This window comes from Camelus dromedarius, chromosome 18 (assembly GCF_036321535.1).
Source record: "Camelus dromedarius isolate mCamDro1 chromosome 18, mCamDro1.pat, whole genome shotgun sequence".
Lineage (NCBI taxonomy): Eukaryota > Metazoa > Chordata > Mammalia > Artiodactyla > Camelidae > Camelus > Camelus dromedarius.
In genome coordinates, this window is record NC_087453.1 from 19082574 (window position 1) to 19102634 (window position 20061).

Genomic DNA, 20061 nt, shown 5'->3' on the forward strand with positions numbered 1-20061 from the left:
CTACAAAAGTGATGGTTTAAATTTGTTTCAATGTGAATGATTAGTTTTTCTGGTCAAGTCATTTGAAGGACAAAATTTGAGATGAACAACATAACAGCACTGGAAATAAGACTTACAGGTTAACCTTGCAGTGTAACCTTGGAATCTGCACTTAACAGCATTTTAAAGCTGAAAAACTAGTCTAATAGCATCAACCTTTAAAGTTTAATAATAAGGGTTTACTGGCATCTATGGAGAACTCCAAGCATGCAACATTTTTTAAACTTTGGATTAACAGAAACAGGTCTTGTGAAGCAAGATGCCAAACTATTAGCCCACCTCCAAACATCTATAACCAAACTGGGTAATAGGCTGAGAGTGAGAAGAAAAAAATGCCTCTAACAAACTCAGAATACTTAAAGGCTTGTTTTATTATAGTACATGGGATGGGAGGGGGTGGATGTAGTGGGCAAACACTGCCCTCATTAGCATCGGATGCCCATCCCGATGGCCATGAATGTACCAAAGGTGCCGCCACTCTGCATCATGGTTTTCCCGATGCCGCCCATCAGCTCCCGACCCCGCATTCCGATCCTGAGAGAGGAGGAAACCAAGATGGCGCCAATTGTGAACAAAAATACAGGGAGGGGCATTAACTGCCCTTTTCTAATTTGTGGTAATGCTGAATTAGGCACTGCTGAAGTCTGGCAGGACATTATCTCGTCTTACATGGGGTAGTACTGACAAAGAAAATGATCCATCAGGGTCTCTAGGTGGATTCTTCTGATTAATGTATCAACTGTCTTCAGATTGGGGGAGGCAGCAGCAGCTGTGCGGAAACCATTTGGGGGGAGGCGTGGCTGGTTTTTACCACCAGAGTATATATAATCCAATAAAGACACCTTTTACACGATTTCTTAGTGTTAATGACTGGAGTCTGACCTGGGTTCAAGAACTAGCTATGCAATTTACAGGCTGTCAAGTGTAAAATGGGGATAACGTTCACAAGATTGTTGTGATAACAGCACTTTACATCAATGACACTCAGTAAGTGCTCAGTTAATGGTAACTTACACTCTGGAAAAAAATGGGAATAATACTCTTACGTGTGAAAATAACATTTAAGGTATAGAATTTATCTACCTTAGCTTGTTCCCAGTACAGTAAAATTAGTCAACAAGTTTGTTTTGGTACGCGCAATTGTAAATATAACAGCAGTAAGACGGTAGGAATAAACACTTATTGGGCACTTAATATGTGCCAGATTCTGTGCTAAGTGTGGTCTGATTTGATCCTTACAAGTCTATGAGGTAAAGGTTACTAACCTCATTTTACACTTGAAACCCAGGCTCCAAACTGCCTAAGATTACAGGAGTAAGGGCCAGAGAGCTGTTTGAATCAGAGCTCGTATTTTCAACGACTGAGGTTTCCAACCTGTCCTCCCAGACTGAAGATGGTTAGGATATCAGTCTCGCTTGGACAGCGAGGGAATTGGAACGATGTAGACTCTATCCTGGCTGCAGGCCGAGTGGTGTGGAGCGGGAAAGTCTGGTAGTCCAGCCCAGAGATCACTGCCCACGCCCCTCACCTGAGGCAGGAAAACGTGCCGAAGAGCGCCCCGGCCGCCATGCCCACGGCGCAACCCATCACAAAGCCCATCTTCACGCGGTCGAAGCAGCTAGGCTGGGACTGTCCGTAGGGACCCACGGCCACCGGCATCTGCGGGGTTCGAAGGTTAGGGAAGTACAGGCCTAGCCGCCAGCCCGAGAGTATGGCAGGGGCCGGAGCTGGTGGGCTGGGAAGGGGCCCAAGGGTTCGGGGGAGTCTGGGAAGGAAAATAAGGGCGTAGCCCGGCTCTACCGCCCTCTGAGAGTTCGAGTCCCCGGGCCGCGGCGCCCCCACCTCACCTCGTTCGTGGCCTCCGTCGCTCAGTTCTACGTCTCGCACAGAACGCGACGCAGAGCGCACTCACGGCTCGAGGAATCGCTTCCGGGGCGTGGATTAGTACTTCCGGGAGCCTGTATCTGAGGGCTGCGGCTGTTGCGGGTCGGGGGCTCTGCTTTCTGGACCATGCTGCTGCGAACCGCTTGGAGGCGGGCAGCCGCGGCCTTGCCCATCGCTCAGGGGCTGAGGGTCAAGGCGCCCACTCGGGGACTGCGCCTGCGCGGTACGCTCCGGAGCCCGCTCGCTGCCACCTCCCTAGGGGTGCGGAGCTTTCTTCCGGGAGCGGCGACGCACCTGAATTTTACCGAGCCTCCCTCTTCTACGCGCTCCCCAGACCCTCTGACCCTTCCTCTTGACGGCATCCCTCAAACTTTCTCAGGCTGGTCCCCCGAACGGTTTACTTCGCTGCGCGCACTCCTTTTCCACTTTCAGACCCTGCCCCGCAGGCCCTCAGAACCGTTGAGGCTCGGCCTTCGGACGTCACCAACTTTTAGAGCTGCTGCTCGTGTAGTAACCTTTGAAGGAGGTCTTACATACCGTCTCCACATTCCTCAATGGTTTTGCCCTTTCAGAGGCCACCCCCCACCCCCAATGCCAAGGACGCAATTCGAATATTGTCTAAACATCCCCCTCCAAGAACCCTGTCTCTATCGCTTACTTTCTTTTACAGTTTGCTCATGTTTTCTGATGTTTTGTTTCCTTTTCCACTGAGATTTGACCTCGGCACCCTTTAAACTTATCTCACCTACATCCGGTTTTGTCTTCTGCTATCTTGGATGCCCTGTGTGCATAGTTAGTTGCATCTTCTCTCACTTAGCCACTCCATTTCATTTTTTGTCAGTTGTAGGCCATGCTCCCCAGTCTGCTGTTCCCTTAGATGCAGCCACTGCTCCAGAGGCAGAGTCAATGCTGCGACCTCTGTATATGGATGTGCAAGCTACAACTCCTCTGGTAAGGCTAGACGGGCAGCTTTCCCCAAGGCTGTTTATAGGCATTTTATTATAGAATTGGCAGTGCACAGAAATGGCTGAAGCCTTGTAGAAGTGCAAGCCATTGAGAAGTGTGTGCTGGGAAAAGCAACGAGTCAGGAGGCTTAATTTGTAATCCACTTGAAGTAACTTTACTACTTAACTGGCTGTTGACTTGGGTCATATCACTTTGTTGCAGGCCCTATGGTAGTAGTTAAAAGCATAGGCTCTGAAATTAGCTGGACTGCTACTTAACTGTGAATTTGGACAAGTATTAAATAGGTTAAAAGATATAAAGCAACCTTTAGAACAGAGCCTGGCACATGATAAGAACTTGAATAGTCATGCAAGGTTTCATCAACATGTGGATTATCATGTTCTGGCCCCTCATAGATCACATTGCTTGGCAGGGGTGGAAACACCTGCAGACACAGCTGTCAGGGCAAGGCAGTGTTTGTAGATTATCTGAGGAAATGGTAGTATAATCCGTTTTAAGATGAATTGGTAGGGAAGTATGTTAGGCTAACATCTGGTTAAAATTTGAGGGGTTGGAAGAGTGTTTGAGGCCTAATCTAGACAGGGTCTGAAGGGTTGGGACTGTGTTGAGGCAGGTTGGGCTGGTCTGAGGGGGTCAAGTGGGGCCTGAGTTAACAATAGGCTCAAAAACATTGATTTTTTTCTGTTGTGCTCAGGACCCTCGGGTGCTTGATGCCATGCTCCCTTACCTAGTCAACTACTATGGGAACCCACACTCCCGGACACATGCTTATGGCTGGGAGAGTGAGGCAGCCATGGAACGTGCTCGCCAGGTTAGTTCAGAAGGTTCTGATGTTAGCGGTTCAGTGGCCTGTGGGAGATATTTCCTTCTTGGTAACTGTGGGTGAAGATAGAAATGGTTTGGCGTGCTCTCTCAGGAAGAGATTCAAAGAGCAGGCCTTTGGAGTTCCTCTGAAGGCATTTGATTATTTCCCACATTTCCTAGCTAAATGACCTTTAGCAAGTTATCTAATTTCTAGAAGCCTCCATTTCCTCATATTGAAAATGGAGATTGTAGTAGTTCCTACTCCTTTGGGTTTTGGGATAGATTAAATGAGACAATGCTGGTGATGTGTTTATTAACATGATGCCTATACATACTAAGAGCTCAGTAAGTTCTTTTTAAAAACACTAAAGTTGTTATTATTATTATTATTCTGTATAGGGCTGGAAAAGAGCCTGGGCTCTGGGATATAGCTGTATCTATCCCTTGTCTGACCCTAATGGGTGCAGAGCTGCTTCTTGGGCAGTTGATAGAGTACAGTGGAGTTCTTGCTCCCGACCTCTTAGTTATGTCTGCAGCTGCATTCCTGCCTGCGGAACTAATGATACCTGTTTCCTGCAGCAAGTAGCATCTTTGATTGGGGCTGATCCTCGAGAGATCATTTTTACTAGCGGAGCCACTGAATCTAACAACATAGCAATTAAGGTAAGACAATGGAATGAGAGGGCATATCTGAGCTTTCCTGACGTGGGAAATGGTGTCTTGCCATCATTTGGGCTCATATATGTGTTTCATAGTTACCTACTTTTACACTGTTATGATGAAAACACACAGACACACACTCTTTCAGATTTGTTGCTTCCTTCAGCCCCTTGGAATCTACTCTGTCTTAAGTCTTTGCTCCTGTTGAACTGAGTTCAGTGAGGTAGTTGGATAGAGAAGGAGGTGGCTCTTAGACCATTAACCATTTGGTTTTCTGGATGACAGCTACTTCAGAGATTAAATAATAATGACTCAACCCTTTTCCCCATTCTTTTGATCTCATCACAGTGATGTCCAGCATACGCTTGTAATTGGGCATGTTTCCCTGCTTCTTGTTACCAACTTCACCCTTGTGTCTGTGATTTCAGGGCTCCCTTCCTCTCAGCCTTCCCTTTCTTTCTGGTTAGATCTGTTTGCAGCAAGTTCCTCCTGTTTCTTTAGATGTCCCCATTTTGAAGTCCTGGCTACTGTGATACCTTCTGTCTGCATTCATTTGATCACCCATTCTGAGATTAGTCACTCTATCCTTGGGGCATACAGATCTTTGGTGCTAACAAAAGTAAAATTCCACTCTCCGTAGTCTTGTTGATGTTTCATAGAACATAATCACATTTGACTGGGTCTAGTTACCAGGGTCACTTAGGTAAATACCAAGGCTCTGATAAATTGTAGGCTGCTGTAGATTCAACTTTGGCTCTACCCCTTCTCACCATTGTCTCTCAATTCTGCTGCCAGTATTAGTTTTTCTGACCTTGGACTGAGTGAGGAAGCCTAGACCAGGGCCAGGCTCCAGAGTCGCCAGCACTTTGCTTGATCCCAAGAGCAGGAAGGCATCCTTTCTTTGAACTGCAGAGACCACAGAGCCAGGGGTGTAGGTCTCTCCAAAGATGAGGATGATTTCTGGAATGGGGAGCATTTTCAAAACTTTGAAAATATTTGCTTTGAAAGTCTCCACAGTTTCCCAAACCTAGAGGTCAAGGATTGCTAAGGATAACTGTGACAGCTTTCCCCTTAGTCTCCTGGATGGGTAGAGTACTGCTGTTAGAGGATTCAACACTGTGGGTAACTGAGATAGGAGGTGGGGAAGGGAACTTTTAAATGTTTTCATTTTTATGCTCTTTGTCCTCAAGAACATACAGTTTTCATATAGTTATAATTTTGGCCTAATTAGTTTTATATGCTGCTTTTAAAGTAGTACTCTTATAAGCTCTGAGAGGGACATGGTTGCACATTTTATTTAAGTTTTTTAAAAGTTATTCATGATATGTGGTGAGGTTTTTTTTTTTTAATCCTATGGAGAGGTTTAAAATAAAATGTAGGTCTTCTACTTCTTCCTCCTTTATTTTGACCCTGACTCCTGCTTGGCAAAGTTAATTTTGAACTGATTCTGTTTAGTATTGTTCCAGAAAACAAATTATTCATAAAAATAAATTTGCTTTTAATATTTTCACACATTGTAGCATGCCACATTTATTCTTCTATAACCATTAATAATATGTCCTATGTTTTTCCATTTCAAACTCCATAATTTTTACTATAACTACATTCTTTTTCATGGAGTTGTGTTATTGCAATTTACTGTTTATTTCTCTCTTATTGGATGTGTTTAATCTTTCCATTTTTTTTAAGGATTGTAAATATAACTAAAGCATTTTGTCTCTATAGCTTCATCTATCTTTTGAAATATTTCCCTAAGGTAAATTCCCCAAGGAGGAATCACAGTAAAGAGTGTGAATACAGCTTATAAAACATCTTTACAAATGATTCTCTGAAGAGATTATAATGTGAATATGGCCATCAGCAAGGAATGAATGTATGAGTTTCACTTCCACATTGCCAGCTTTGGGTATCAGTATCACCACATTTGCAGGTTTTGTTGTTTAAATAGAAATAAAAGAGAAAGGCTTTTCCTGGGATGCAAGGGTAGGAATTTTCCCTTTTCTCCACCTAAGGGATAGTAAAAAAGCATGTTTGGTCTTTGTCCTCTGTTCTGGCACAGGGCTTCAAAAACCCTTGGAGTTTCCTGAATGATAGGAATATCTTTTGTTATTTATAACAAATCCCTTTGGACCATACCTGAGTTTCTGGCAATGAAGTGACTCATGGTGGCCCTTAGATAGTTTCCAGGGACTGGCCCAAGTGATTAGAGGGTTGAAACTTTGGTCTGGGGAGGAGGAGTCTCGAGATTGAGCCCAGTCACATGGCCAGTGATTTAATCAGTCATGCATATGTAATGAAACCTGGCTAAAAACTCTGGGCAATGAGAGTGAGAGGAGCTTCCAGGTTGGTGAACTCATGGATGTACTGAGAAGTGGCGTGCTTAGATTCATGGGGAGAGGGCTTGGAAGCTCTGTGTCCCTCCCTGCCCCAGACCTCGCCCTGTGCGTCTCTTCCGCTTAGCTGTTTCTGAGTTGTATCCTTTATGTAAAAGCTATTACAGTAAGTTTAGTGTTTTCAGTGAGTTCTGTGAGTCATAGAGAATTATTGAACCTTAGGGGGCTGTGAGAAGCCCTGTATTTGTAGCCAGCGGGGGAAGTTTGGAGGGTGGCTTGTGACACCTGGGCTTTGTAGCTAGCATCTGGAGTGGAGGCAGTCCTGTGGGACTAAGCCCCTTAACCTGTGGGATTTGCACTAATTTGGGATAGTGTCAGAATTAAATGGAATTATAGGACATGCAGTTGCTGTCAGAGAATTGATGTTGGAGCATACTGCCCTTGTCCACTTACTCCTTACAACTGAGATAGAAGTCACTACTGTCTCTGATTATATTCTTCTTCCTTCCACCACCACCAATATCCAGGGGGTGGCCAGGTTCTACAGGTCACGGAAAAAGCATTTGATCACCACACAGACGGAACACAAATGTGTCTTGGACTCCTGCCGTTCACTGGAAGCTGAGGGCTTTCAGGTCACCTACCTCCCAGTGAAGAAGAGTGGAATCATTGACCTGAAGGTAGGAGGGACATAATAGGAGGACCTTGGCTTCAGTCTATAAATCTGTCTCTTCAGCCTCAGCTGGAGCTTGAAGGATTAGATCTAATGGTGCGGGTAGGTGAAGTTTAGAGAAATAGGCCTCACAGTGAAACTGAGAGTATGCTCCCCTTGAGTGTGTACCATCTTCCTTTTCTCTGGAGGATTTGTTTCTCAGCTTTGTTGGTGCTTCCTGGTTTGTGTGAGAGCCCCTGGGTATATGTGCAGGATGCCAGAGGCTCACTCTCACGTTGGGTAAGCTCTGGCCTCCTCTTCCTGCACTCATCCTTCTAAAGAGGACGTATAGTTCTTGTGAAGAGTATTTCCCTTTTTGGCGCATATCTTTATATGTCCATTTTTGGGTAGTGAGTCCACCAGATTTTGGATACCAGCATCCCTAGACAAATCCTAAAATATAGTTTGTGGACAGAGTCATGTGCAAATAGAGAGAGTTTTACTGTTTCCTTTCCAACAAAGTGGCCTTTTATTCCTTTTTCTTGCCCAGTTGCCCTGGCAAGAACTTCTAGTACAAAGTTGAACAAAAGTGATGAGTGCAGGTACTCTTGTTCCTGATCTTGAACCATTATATGAACTTAGCTGTGGATTTTTCATGGCTATTCTTGCGTCAATGTCCTTTATCAGGTTGAGGAAATTCTCTTCCCTTCCTAGTTTGTTGAATTTTTTTTTTTTTTGCATGAATATGTGTTGGATTTTTTATGGGTAGGGGGTAATTAGGTTTATTTATTTATTTATTTATTTATTTACTTAATGGAGGTACTGGGGATTGAACCCAGGACCATGTGCATGCTAAGCATACACTCTACTATTGAGCTATACCCTCCCCGCTGGATGTTGGATTTTATCAATTGTTTTTTGTGTCTGTTGAGGTGATCATGTTGTTTTGCTCTCTGGTCTGTTAATATGGTGTATATGTTAATTGATTTTTTTTTGTATGTTGAACTTGTATTCCTGGATTAAATCCCACTTGGTCATGTGTGTGTGATCCTTTGTTTATGTTGCTGGATTTGGTTTGCTAGTATTTTGTTAAGGATTTTTGCATCTATATTCATTAAGCCTATTTTTTTAATATATATTCAATAATTATGTTTCATTAAGGTTGTTGATTTGTAGTTTTCTTGTGACATCTTTGTGTGTTTTGATATCAGGGTAATACTGGTCTCAGAATGGGCATGTTGGTTGTAACCTACTGTTTTAGTCTTTCTAACCACTGTGTCCCTTCATGAAACTGTCCATTTCAGACACACTGTCTTCACCTCTCCCTAATGTGTCCTAACCAGTCTTACTTTGGGCCTGTCCTCACATATATCCTTACCTTTGGTCTATTCTTCTTTTTCTTCCTGCAATTACCTAATCTTCTGTCTCTTTTAAAAACTTAGTTCAAATCCCAGCTCTTTCATGAAATCTCTTTGGCTGCTCTAACCCCTTTTAACCTCTTTCTGTAAATCCCCTCAATTACTTAATGGCTTTTTTTTTTTTTGAGATATAGTTGATGTACAGTATTTTGTAAGTTACAGGCACATACAGCATAGGGATTTGCAATTTTTAAAGTTTATACTCCGTTCAGTATATATGTGTGGGTGGGGAGGGCTATGTGTGAATTCTCTGTATTTTCTGCTCAGTTCTGCTGTGAACCTGAAACTGCTCTAAAAAAATACAGTCCATTAATTTAAAAAAAGATTATACTCCATTTATAGTTATTATAAAATATTGACCATATTCCCTGTGTTGTACAATGTATCGTTGTGGTTTATTTATTTTATATAGTTATTTAATGTCTTTTTACGTGCTTTGTTGTAGCATATGTCTATCTCTCCACTAGTCTAAGTTTCTTGAATGCTGGGAGCGCATATTTTCTGTTTTTTTTTTCTCATATTACTTAACATAGTGCCTTTCTTTCACTTCATACTATTTATTGTGTCATAGTGCACCAGGGACAGGGGGATGAACAAGACAAGCCTAGTTTCTGCCTTCAAGGAACTTAACATTCTAGTGAATCAGGCAGTTAATGTGTAAATGAACCAATAAATGAAGTAATTATGAATTGGAATAAATGCTATAAAGGAAGCAAATAAGAAGCTGAGAGAAGCATAACATTGATAACCTACCTTAGACCAGTGTTAGGGAAATTATAATAGATGTTGGGAGGTTGATTAATAGTTTCTTTAAGATAAATGTTTTAGTCAGATGGTCCCTACCTCAGTGTTGTTAATATTAACCTTGTTTCTTTTTTACTACTTACTTTGTTCTTTGCTGCTTACTCTGACAACCTTTTTTTTTAAATTAAACTTTTAATTTTTAAATAATTGTAGATTCACATGCAGCTGTGAGAAATAATACAGAGAGTTCTCATGTACCCTTTATCCAGTTTCCCTTAAAGAGAACATCTTGCAAAAGTACAGTGCAATATCATAAGCAGGATATTGATGTTGATAACAGTCTACCAATCTTGTTCTGATTTCCCCAGTTTTGCCTGTACTCACTCGTGTGTGTGTTTAGTTCTATGCAGTTTCATTACATATGTGGGTTCATGTAACTGTCACCACAAGGATGCTTCATGTTGTTCTTTTAAAACCACTAATTTGATCTCCATTTCTTTAATTGTGTAATTTCAATAATGTTATATAAATGGAATAATATAGTATGTAATTTGGGATTGGCTTTTATCACTTAGCATAAGTCTTTGGCGAGTCATTTAAGTTGTTGCATGTCTTAGTAGCCTGTTCATTTTTATTGCTGAATAGTAGTCTAGGTAATGGAAATACCAGTTTGTTTAACCATTTACTATTGAAGGACATCTGGGTTGTTTCTTGGTTTTGGCTATTATGAATAGCCAAATGAACATATGAATAGCTACTGTAAACATTTATGTATTGTTTTTTGTGTGTGTGAATTTAAGTTTACATTTCCCTGAGGTAAATGCCCAAGAGTGTGATTATTGGGTCATATGGTAATTTCATGTTTAGCTTTATAAGAAACAAAAACTACCAAACTTTTTTTCAGTGTAGCTGCACCATTTTATGTTCCCACCAGTACTGTATGAATGATCCAGCTTCTTTGCATCCTCCAGCATTTTGTGTTGTCACTATTTTAATTTTACCTGTTTTGATAGGTATGTAGGGAAAAGCCCCTTTTCAAGACTAAGTTTGCCTACATTCCGAGTTAGGGAGGACTTTGTTGGTACTATACAGTCTTACTTCTGATATTCTTAGGAACTAGAGGCTGCCATCCAGCCAGATACCAGCCTGGTCTCAGTCATGACTGTGAACAATGAGATTGGAGTGAAGCAGCCCATTGCAGAAATAGGTGAGTATCGTGGGTGGACCTGATTCTTGCCCACCACTGGGATCCATCTGAGGGGCAGGACTGGACCAGGAGCTGTGACGCTTTATAGAATACAGTAAGGAAATCAAGGGAAAGAGAACTTCAGTTCCTTGTTCAAGGACATATTGTAAATGGCATAGCTAGTATTTGAATCCAGGTCTAGTACCTGTTATGTTTTCATTTTCCTGCAGTTGGTGCTGAAAACAAAACAAAAAACCTCCACCTTTTTTCTCTACCTCATTCACTTTTTTCATTGTAGAACATCTCTTTATTATGCTCACCTAGAGCCAGAGACACTCACCCTGTAACCTCTTAGCCACATTAGCAAATAGATCTGTTAATCTTTGTGCCTTTTAAATCAAAAAGCCTCTAAAAGGTAATTTAATATATTGAAAGACAAGTGTTAATGAGGTAGAAAGATTCTTAAGAATCAAAATATCAGGAGTTTTTGATTTGGTGCTTTGCACTTGCTCTTACTTATTCTAGTTAAGGAGCTGAGAATGAGACAGAGACAGAAAGAGAAAAAGAAAGAGAGGATTGATTTACTTTATGGCTAGAGGCCAATGCCAGAGGCAGTTTTGCCTTAGAACTCTTAGTACATTGTGGGACAACTGCCAGGTGACTTCCTGACATTGAGCTCTGGTCCTTCCCCTCTGTTGTTTCCTCAGGGCGGATTTGCAGTTCCAGAAAGGTATATTTTCATACCGATGCAGCCCAGGCTGTTGGAAAAATCCCACTTGACGTCAATGACATGAAAATTGATCTCATGAGCATCAGTGGTCACAAAATCTATGGTCCCAAAGGTACTGCCCCTCCTAGAGTTCCTCCTCTCTGTGCCTCCCAGCAAACCCTTTGACAGATGTTCCTGGAATTCATTTGGGACTATCATTGCTCTCAGAGGAAGTTAGTGCTCTGCAGAATCCAAATGTTGTTTAGCAGTAGCAAAGAACACTTGCCTACTTGTAGACTCTAGTGGTTACTATATATAGCAGACCGTTCTTCCCTGGTCTCTTTAGAAAATCCTTAGAGAACATGTAGATGTTAATTTGGTTGAGGAGCAAAGGGTTTTGTCATATCAAATTAGCTAGGTAAGTCCAGTTATCTTGTCAGCTGTGATATGCAGAGCAATATTCTTTGAGTCCTTCATCCCCCTGTGTCTTATTTTAGCCTTAGGGGAAGATTGGGTGGGCTTTTATGTCTGTTGGTATTTGTTCCTAGATTTAGTTGTCTCTGCTCAGGTTAGTCTCTCAAGGATACTTGTCTGTCTCCTATGGTCCTGTTGGCCTAGGAATGTTTTCTAGGTGGAGTTCTGCCTCTTCACCCCAACCTTTGGCAAGAGTCTATTATCCTCTATTTTGTGGAGGTAGCCTTCAAAAGCAAACAACTCCTCCTCTGTCTTTTGGGTGAGGGCCTGTGGTGGCTGGCTATGCCTCCACACTTTAAGCTGTGTCTGCAGGGTGGATGTGGGAAAAGGTGTGATAGTGCCTGGAAGTATGCAAGCTGGCTTCTAAAGGCTTCCAGAGGTTATAAAGAGTGTTTTTGGCAGCTGCTGTTTTTAAAAGGCATTCTATCTTTAAAATGTTGCCATTATTGGCATTTATTATAGATAAATCTATTTTGATAAAACCAGTTAACTCATATTGAGCAGAAGCTCTGATCAGCACTTACATATGGGTATCCCTCACTCCAAACTCTTGCTTTTCGAACTTAGAATCTAATCTAAATAGATCTAGCTACTATCCAGAGCTGGTTATCTGAGCAGCTACTCTCTGAACTTGAGAACTGTAGAGGTTCAGCTAGTGAATTTGAGTTTGACTTTATTTTTTAATGGGGATGTGAAATATTTCTTAATAAATGCAGTTTAGGACATAAAATTATTTTAAAACTAAGGTCCTTCATAGTATAGTTAGGTACCACTGCCTTAGTTTTTATAGTATCTGCAGTCTCTGCCTCAACAGTTGTTCTGTGTGGGAGAAGATGACCTTCAGCAAGTGTTCACTCCATTCAAAACCCTTGACTAGTTAGTGAATACCTTTATACATTCATGCTCATATTTTGGTGTGAAATTCCTGTAAATGGATTTGCTGAGTCATAAATTATACACATTTTTAAATTTTGATAGATTCTAGGAGATTGTGCTAATTTTTACTTCCATTCTGATCTACCCACCCCTTTTTCCCTTAAGGTTTTAAATTTTCATTCTATTTAGACAAGGTAATATGGTTCAAAACTCAAAAGCTACAAAAAGTACACTGGAAAGTCTCACATCCCAGCTCCCAGCCATGTTGTTCCCCAACTGGGGAGGCAGTTTCTTGAGTATTTTTCTAGAATTATTCTATGCATTTACAAGCACGTATATACTTCCCTCACCTCCCCTATTTTACTCAAACAGTAGCATACTATACTCATTGTTCTGCATCTTGCTTTTTTCATCTAACAATGTATCCTTTTTTTAACTGGTGTACAGGCATTATTCATATTTCACAGTTTTCTACCAATGTATCTCAGAGATTTTATAGTGACAGTATAGAAGGAGCTTCCTCATTCTTTAATACACCTACTTTGTATTTTGGGCACAGATATACCATGATTTGCCCATGTTCCTGCTGATGGACATCTAAGTTGTTTCTAATTTTTGCTTTTATGAATAATGCTGCATTGTATGATGTCATTTTATACATGCATAGGAAGCTACTTTAAACCATTTTGGTCATCACTCCTTCTGGTAGTAACCTTCCTGATGTTAAATAATTTTGATAAATATTATGCTTTTGCTGGTATTTCTCCTTTTCCTCCAACATTTTTTATTTTGAAAAATTACAAGCTTACAGAAGAGTTGAAAGAATGTTTCAACCCCTTTGAAAAGTGATACTTTGTTTCATCTACCTTTTCCTTTTTCTCTTTTTTGTAACAAATTTTGTTTCCCAGGGGTTGGTGCCATCTACATTCGCCGCCGGCCCCGTGTGCGTGTGGAGGCCCTCCAGAGTGGAGGGGGCCAGGAGCGGGGTATGCGGTCTGGGACAGTACCCACACCTTTGGTGGTGGGGCTGGGGGCTGCGTGTGAGGTGGCACAGAAAGAGATGGAGGTATGGGGAGAGTAGTTCTGTCCCACAAATTCTTCCCCTGTGCTGGGTCTCCTATTTAGAGGCTTCTTGGCATGACTGAGTCAGATCTTTGCCAGAAGAGGAGGTTTAAGAAAACCATCTTTGTCCCAGTGCTGCTGGCATCTTGTTCTGAGGGAGGTGTAATGGGCTCCAAAATCCAGGGCCCTTCAGTAGTTATCAGTTCATTTAGTCTGGGTTATTGGAACCATGTGTCCAGTTATTGAACCCCTTTGCACACCAGGTGCTATGCTCAGTGCTGGGGATACAGTGGTTTCCATGAGTAACACAGGATGATAGGTGGGTCAGAAGCACTGGTACTTCTGGACACAGGGAAGGGCTCCCTGTCCTGTGTGTTTCTGAGGTGTTAATGGTCACTATTCATAGTCTTCCCTTGCCTGCTCCTCAGTATGACCACAAGCGGATCTCAAAGTTAGCAGAGCGACTGACACAGAAGATAATGAAGAGCCTTTCAGATGTGGTGATGAATGGAGACCCTGAGCACCATTACCCAGGTATGGACATGCCCATTCTGTCCCTATCTGGAAGAGCCTGAGACTCTGAAACTTCTCCCAATGCAGTTCTTTCTTCCAGGTTGCATCAACCTATCCTTTGCATATGTGGAAGGGGAGAGTCTGCTGATGGCACTTAAGGATGTCGCCTTATCCTCGGGGAGGTGAGTTGGACTGGATAGACAGGGACTGTGGCAGGATCAATTAGCCTGGCTTCTAAGTGGTAGGTTAGTACCATCTAGCATAGAGATGACAGGCACAACAGCTACAGCTGTTGGCTAAGAGTAATAGTCATTTTGTAAGTACCTTTTTTTTTTTTAAACAGAGGTACTTGGGATTGAACCCAGGACCTTGTGTATGCTAAGCCTGCACTATACCACTGAGCTACACCCACTACCCCCTGTAAGCAACTGTTTTTAGCTGGCTGGGCACAGGTTAAAGTTTGTTACCCTAGGAGGGCTTCCTGGGGTAGAATTTTGTGCCTTTTGTGGTCCCAGGAGATACATGTATCTGTTCTAGCATTCTGGCAGTTCTGTTACAGGCTTCCAGAATTCAAGGATGCTCCAGAGGCCATCAAGGGTTTAACTGCTGTCTAGGCTGATATAGATGGTGTATTTGGTTGTAGGGGAGTAAGCACATAGTCCCCTGCTGCCTCTTGTTGGCAGACTCAGATCATGTGGTATCACGTTCTGTCATGCTTTGGCAGTGCCCTTATTCAAAGAGCCTATCCTCAACAGCAGCCAGAGGAGCTAATTTCACATCCCAGAAAGTGCCAGCAGTATCCAAACCTTTACGCCTGTCAGATTAGAATGTCTCCTTTGTCTCCATAGCATGACTCCAGGGGCCTGGGGGTGGAAACAAGACTAGAGGTTTGGGCCAAAAGCAGATTTGATGATGAACCAAGCAATGCAATATGTCTTTCTCCTCAGTGCCTGCACCTCTGCATCCCTGGAGCCCTCTTATGTCCTTCGAGCAATTGGTACTGATGAAGATTTAGCTCACTCTTCTATCAGGTCAGTCAGTTGAGCTGCAACCGTTAATGATAGGCATCCTCTTGTATTGTTCATCTCCTGTTAGAGTCTTCCTCAGTCTAGTTTTCCTTGCCCCTTCTTCATTCTTCATGAAAGTTCCTAGAGCAGTGGTTCTTGGACTTCACTGACTGTCACCTGGGACATTTGTGAAAGATGAAGTGGTCTGAGTGCCACACTCAGAGATTCTGGTTCACTAGGTTTGGAGAACAAGTAGGAAGCTTCTTTTCAGGTGGTCCACAGACCATGTTCTGATAAACTCTGACCTACAAGGGAAGAACGGTGTTCTCTCCATGTCTTTTGTGTATTTGCTGAATGAATTTACCCCAGTGCCACAAGTCTGATGCAGTGCTCCTCTCTGTGCCTTTCCCAGGTTTGGTATCGGCCGTTTCACTACAGAGGAGGAAGTGGACTACACAGTGGAGAAATGCATTCACCATGTGAAGCGTCTTCGAGAAATGAGGTGTGCACTATTGTACCAGAGACCCTGTGGAAGAAATTGCAGTGCTGGCTCCTCTCTTTCCTCTGGCTGTGTATTAGCACTGCCAGAAACCAAAGCTTGAGAATTCTTGGATTTTAGGATTTAGAGGTTCCACAAAGCAAGAAAGTGGATCTCCCTGACTACTTGTTTTCAGAATATGAAGAAGTGTTTTCACTTTTAGTTTTTAACTAAAGAACTATATAAATTCAGATTTTTCATTATTTTATTGATAGTATTAATAGTTGTCATTGCAGCAATGTCAGTACAAAATTTGTTATTTGTAGACTAAGTATAGGAAAACTCTTTAAGATAGGGATTCTTAATTTGGGTTCTGTGGCTGGACTTCAGGAGGTACATGATAGCCCTGAAATTGTATGCTAAATGTTGTGCAGTTATGCATTTTCTTTGGAAGAAAGTCCATAGTTTTCATCAGATACTCAAAAGGTTAAAAACCATTATTCAGACTTTTCTTTATTAAGATCTCTACAAAAGTCAAGAGACCCTTTACCAGCCAGCTACCACCAGGGGTTCTGCTGGTAGCCATGGAGCTCTGCTTCCTCATGGGAACCCTGGGACCTCTGGACTTTTTTCAGAGCCTGGCTCTGTCCTGGTTCAATTTGACTTTCAAGATTCTCTTGATTTAGTTGGTGAGTGTGAGGAAGTTAGGTATATACCTACTTCCCTTTGTGAGTTCTTCCAGGCCTTTCTGGGCTCTGGATTTTCATTGCCAGACTCTAGTTGTATTACTCTAATATCTATAGCTTACTTAACTTTCTTAGGCTCAGGATTCCTCCTTGGCTTGACTTTCTGGTACTCTCTGTTATACTCAAAGGGCATTTCTACTAACTATGCTGCCAGGAAAGACTTATTCTTCCTCTTTGTGTGGTTTCAGCATCTTCACCCTATTCCTTCTGACCCTTTATAAACTGAATTCAACCTGGTCTCCTTAGCCCTCAGCCAGAGTTTTATTTTGTGGTCTATGTGATAAGTGACCTTGCTTAATGAGAAGAGACAGGAAGGAGATGGCTAACTTTAAGGATCCTTGGAAAATGTCATAAATGGAAAGGCATGCTGGGGATGCATAGTGTAAGGAGAGAGATAAACCAAGAATAGAATGAAATTGGTTAGAAGAAAATTAACTGGGGAAATCCAAACCACAAATCCCATGGTCATAATACATTGAAGTAATATCTGGTGAGGAACACTATCTAAGGTGTTTAAGCTGTAGGGGATCAGAGTTTAGGAGAGATTTCTCAGCAGTAGTTCTCATGTGAGATGGGATGCCCAGGTCTAAGATCCAAGAGAGCCTTTTGAATTGGAGCCAGGGATGTTGAAAGCATAGTCCCATTCTGGGGAGATGAAGCTGGTGGGAATTGGGTAAGAGTGCTACATACCCAGGTGATTAGAGCTAAGCTGTATCTCTGAGAACTAGAGCAAAACCCAGGAACAAGTGCTGAAGAGTCCATTTGTGGTGGGGATTAGTAGAGAGGATGAAACTTGCTACTTATACAGGTCCCAAGGGTCTTGGTTCCCCCAGGAAGATTATGTCCATAGCCTCTCAGGAGTGGGATGAGAGCTTTATAAATATAACCACACCTGATACTGTTGGCTTGGCCCCGTTGGAGCCAAGTCTGGGGTACCTGGTTATTAATGTTGGCAGCTGGAGAGAGGTTAGAGCTGAAAAAGACTTACATATAGCTGAAAAAGACTTGCTAATTTCTTATTTGGGGTCTGTCAGGGCAAGAAGATGGAGGAGAGATAATAACAGATGGACTCAAGTCAGGGTTCGGGGCCTATGAGCCAGTGTTGACTGCTTCCTAAGCCTTTACTCATCCAAATACCTCTTCTCTTTGGCAGCCCTCTCTGGGAAATGGTGCAGGATGGCATTGACCTCAAGAGCATCAAGTGGACCCAACACTAGAAGAGTGGGCCTCTGTCTTTGTGCTGGCCTGGCTCCTCTTGTTTCATCAACCTGTGTACAGCCAGACACTTTGTTACACCTAGTGGGTGCTCCGTGTTCAAACCAGAATTGGTATAGCCCAGTTGACTTCAGCATTGGCCTGCCTCCAAGAGGGAAACACAAGAAAACTATCTTCCTCCAGCCTCAGCTCCTTTGGTGGGGAACACTCCCCATTTCTCTCCAGGAGTCCTTCTCTGGTCATATAGTGAGTTGATGTTCTCATCCTGAAACAGGAAGGACATTTGCTACAATATTGCTGCTGGACATGTCTGTATCCTTGGTGGGGAAAGACAAAGGAACTGGAAGAAGGCTCTTTGTTCAGGGACCCTGATGCTGTATGTGGACATTTGAGTTGTTGCTTACTGCTGCTTAGAGACCAGCTCCTTCAGAAACAAGCATAATCAACTATGATTTAATCTTTTTGTGGCTCCAAAGGCTACCTTGTCATATTGGCTATATACTGAACAGCAAGTTTGCTTGTCTCCTTTGTGTTCTTGTCCTCCTTTCTTTCTTTTGACTTAATGGAGCCAGAAATATGTATCACCTATTACTCTAGTAATTTATGTTCCTTTTTAAACATTTGTTAATTTGCAGATTAGAGAAATAAAATCACCTTCCTCTATTTATTCTGTGACTTTATGAGAGGCTCAGGGGGAATTCCAAGCAGTGCTTGGGAATTGTGGCACAGACTACCACGCCACTTGATTTCCATAGAAAAGTCGGCTTGCCTATCTCTTCATTTAGCAAGTATTTGAGTGTCTGTCAGGTGCCTGACATTATGTTATTGGGGGTACACTGGTTAACAGGACCTAAAAGGACCTGCATTTCATTCTAGTAGAGACAGAAAATAAGAATTAAACAAATAAGGCTATTATAGGTTGAGATGAGTGCTATGGCAGAAGTAGAGTAGTGAGAGGAAGTAGCAGGGAGCGATCCTACCATGCTGGGTGTTACTAGGAAAGCTTTTTTGAGGAGGTGTAACTTAAGCAAAAACATGATTTCTAAGCCATCTAGGGATGAGTGAGAAATGAGAAGGAGTATCAAGAGCAAAGGGCCTGAGGTATAGAAAAGCGTGGTGTATTTGAGAAACTGATAGAAGGCCAAAACAGCCAGAGTAGTTTTGCCATTTGTGGGTCTGAAACCATAGGTGGGAAGTTAACAGCACTAAAAAGAGTGAGAGAAAAAAATTAATTAGTACATCACACATGCTTTATTTTGGTTATATATTTGAATGTGTATAAAGGCTACAAATGTATTTCTTATGTGAGCGATAGTCAAAAAAGTTTGAAAACCACTAGGCTAAAGTATGATGAATGCAGATACATAAGGGAAGGAGGAGATGGAATTAGAAGTTTTTTGAATAAAATCTTTTATTTTAAAAAATTTTAAATTTAGAGAAAGTTTGCAAAGATCATAGAGTTGCATATCCATCACCCAATTTCTCTGATTTTAACATCTTACATAAAACTTGTACATTGTCAAAACTAAAAGATTAACATCTGTACATTAGTATTAAACTTCAGATTTTACTCAGACTTCACCAGTTTTCTCGCTAATGCCCTTTTTCTGCTTCAGGATCCAATTCTGGATACCACATTGTATTCAGTAGGTTTTGTTTTTATATTATACCTACAAAGATAATATATAATACAGATTTGGTTCAAGAGTGTTGCCTGGTTTTTTAAAGCTGTACAGGGCTAGCACCAGGGTAGTCTACGACACAAACCTTTCCCAAACTCGTTGGGGGTTGTGGGAACTTAGTTCCTGATTTTGTTAGTTGACTCATTTTCTGACTTGGAAGATTAGTTCAGTTATGGTAACATTAAGGGATTAGGGTATTGGCAGCGGTGGTGGAGTCTGAGTTGCTAGGATCAAAACAGCACGAGAATAATTTTTTTATTTAATAAAGTACTACAGTGCAGCTGTGGAGGGCTTCATGAGGACTGATGGGTAAGTTTCCCGGGACTGAAAATTTTAAATGGAGAAAAAATGAATCAGCTTTTGATTATTTTGTCAGGGAATCATCAATAGAACTAGTCACCACTTTATAGTCTAGTTAATCCTCAAAAATCCTGGGAGGTAGAAATCCCTTCCCCTCCCTTCCCCTCTAGTCCCCTGTTGTAGAGGCTCGAAGAAGTGACGCAACTACAGGAAGTCGGAGCCAAATACTAGTGCGGATCCCACCGCGCAATCTCTCCCCCAAGGCGGAGCTAGTGCACAAAAGTCGCACGCAGGGACTCAAAGCTTCCCTTCC

General features: G+C 42.1%; 2 protein-coding genes across 2 annotated transcripts; one reads left to right on the top strand and one right to left on the bottom strand.

Moving 5' to 3' along the window:
- Positions 1–392: 392 nt before the first annotated feature.
- ROMO1 (reactive oxygen species modulator 1) lies at positions 393–2031 on the bottom strand. Its single transcript, XM_010975192.3, has 3 exons — positions 1887–2031; positions 1568–1698; positions 393–573 (listed from the first exon to the last, which is right to left on the bottom strand). Exons 2-3 carry the CDS (start codon positions 1696–1698, stop codon positions 465–467), a joined length of 240 nt encoding a protein of 79 aa, XP_010973494.1. The 5' UTR covers positions 1887–2031; the 3' UTR covers positions 393–464.
- On the top strand, positions 2010–18429 carry NFS1 (NFS1 cysteine desulfurase). Its single transcript, XM_010975190.3, has 13 exons — positions 2010–2146; positions 2765–2874; positions 3584–3700; positions 4273–4356; positions 7214–7366; positions 10614–10707; positions 11394–11528; positions 13654–13811; positions 14236–14341; positions 14421–14502; positions 15268–15351; positions 15740–15829; positions 17705–18429. Exons 1-13 carry the CDS (start codon positions 2050–2052, stop codon positions 17766–17768), a joined length of 1374 nt encoding a protein of 457 aa, XP_010973492.1. The 5' UTR covers positions 2010–2049; the 3' UTR covers positions 17769–18429.
- The last annotated feature ends 1632 nt before the right edge of the window (positions 18430–20061 follow it).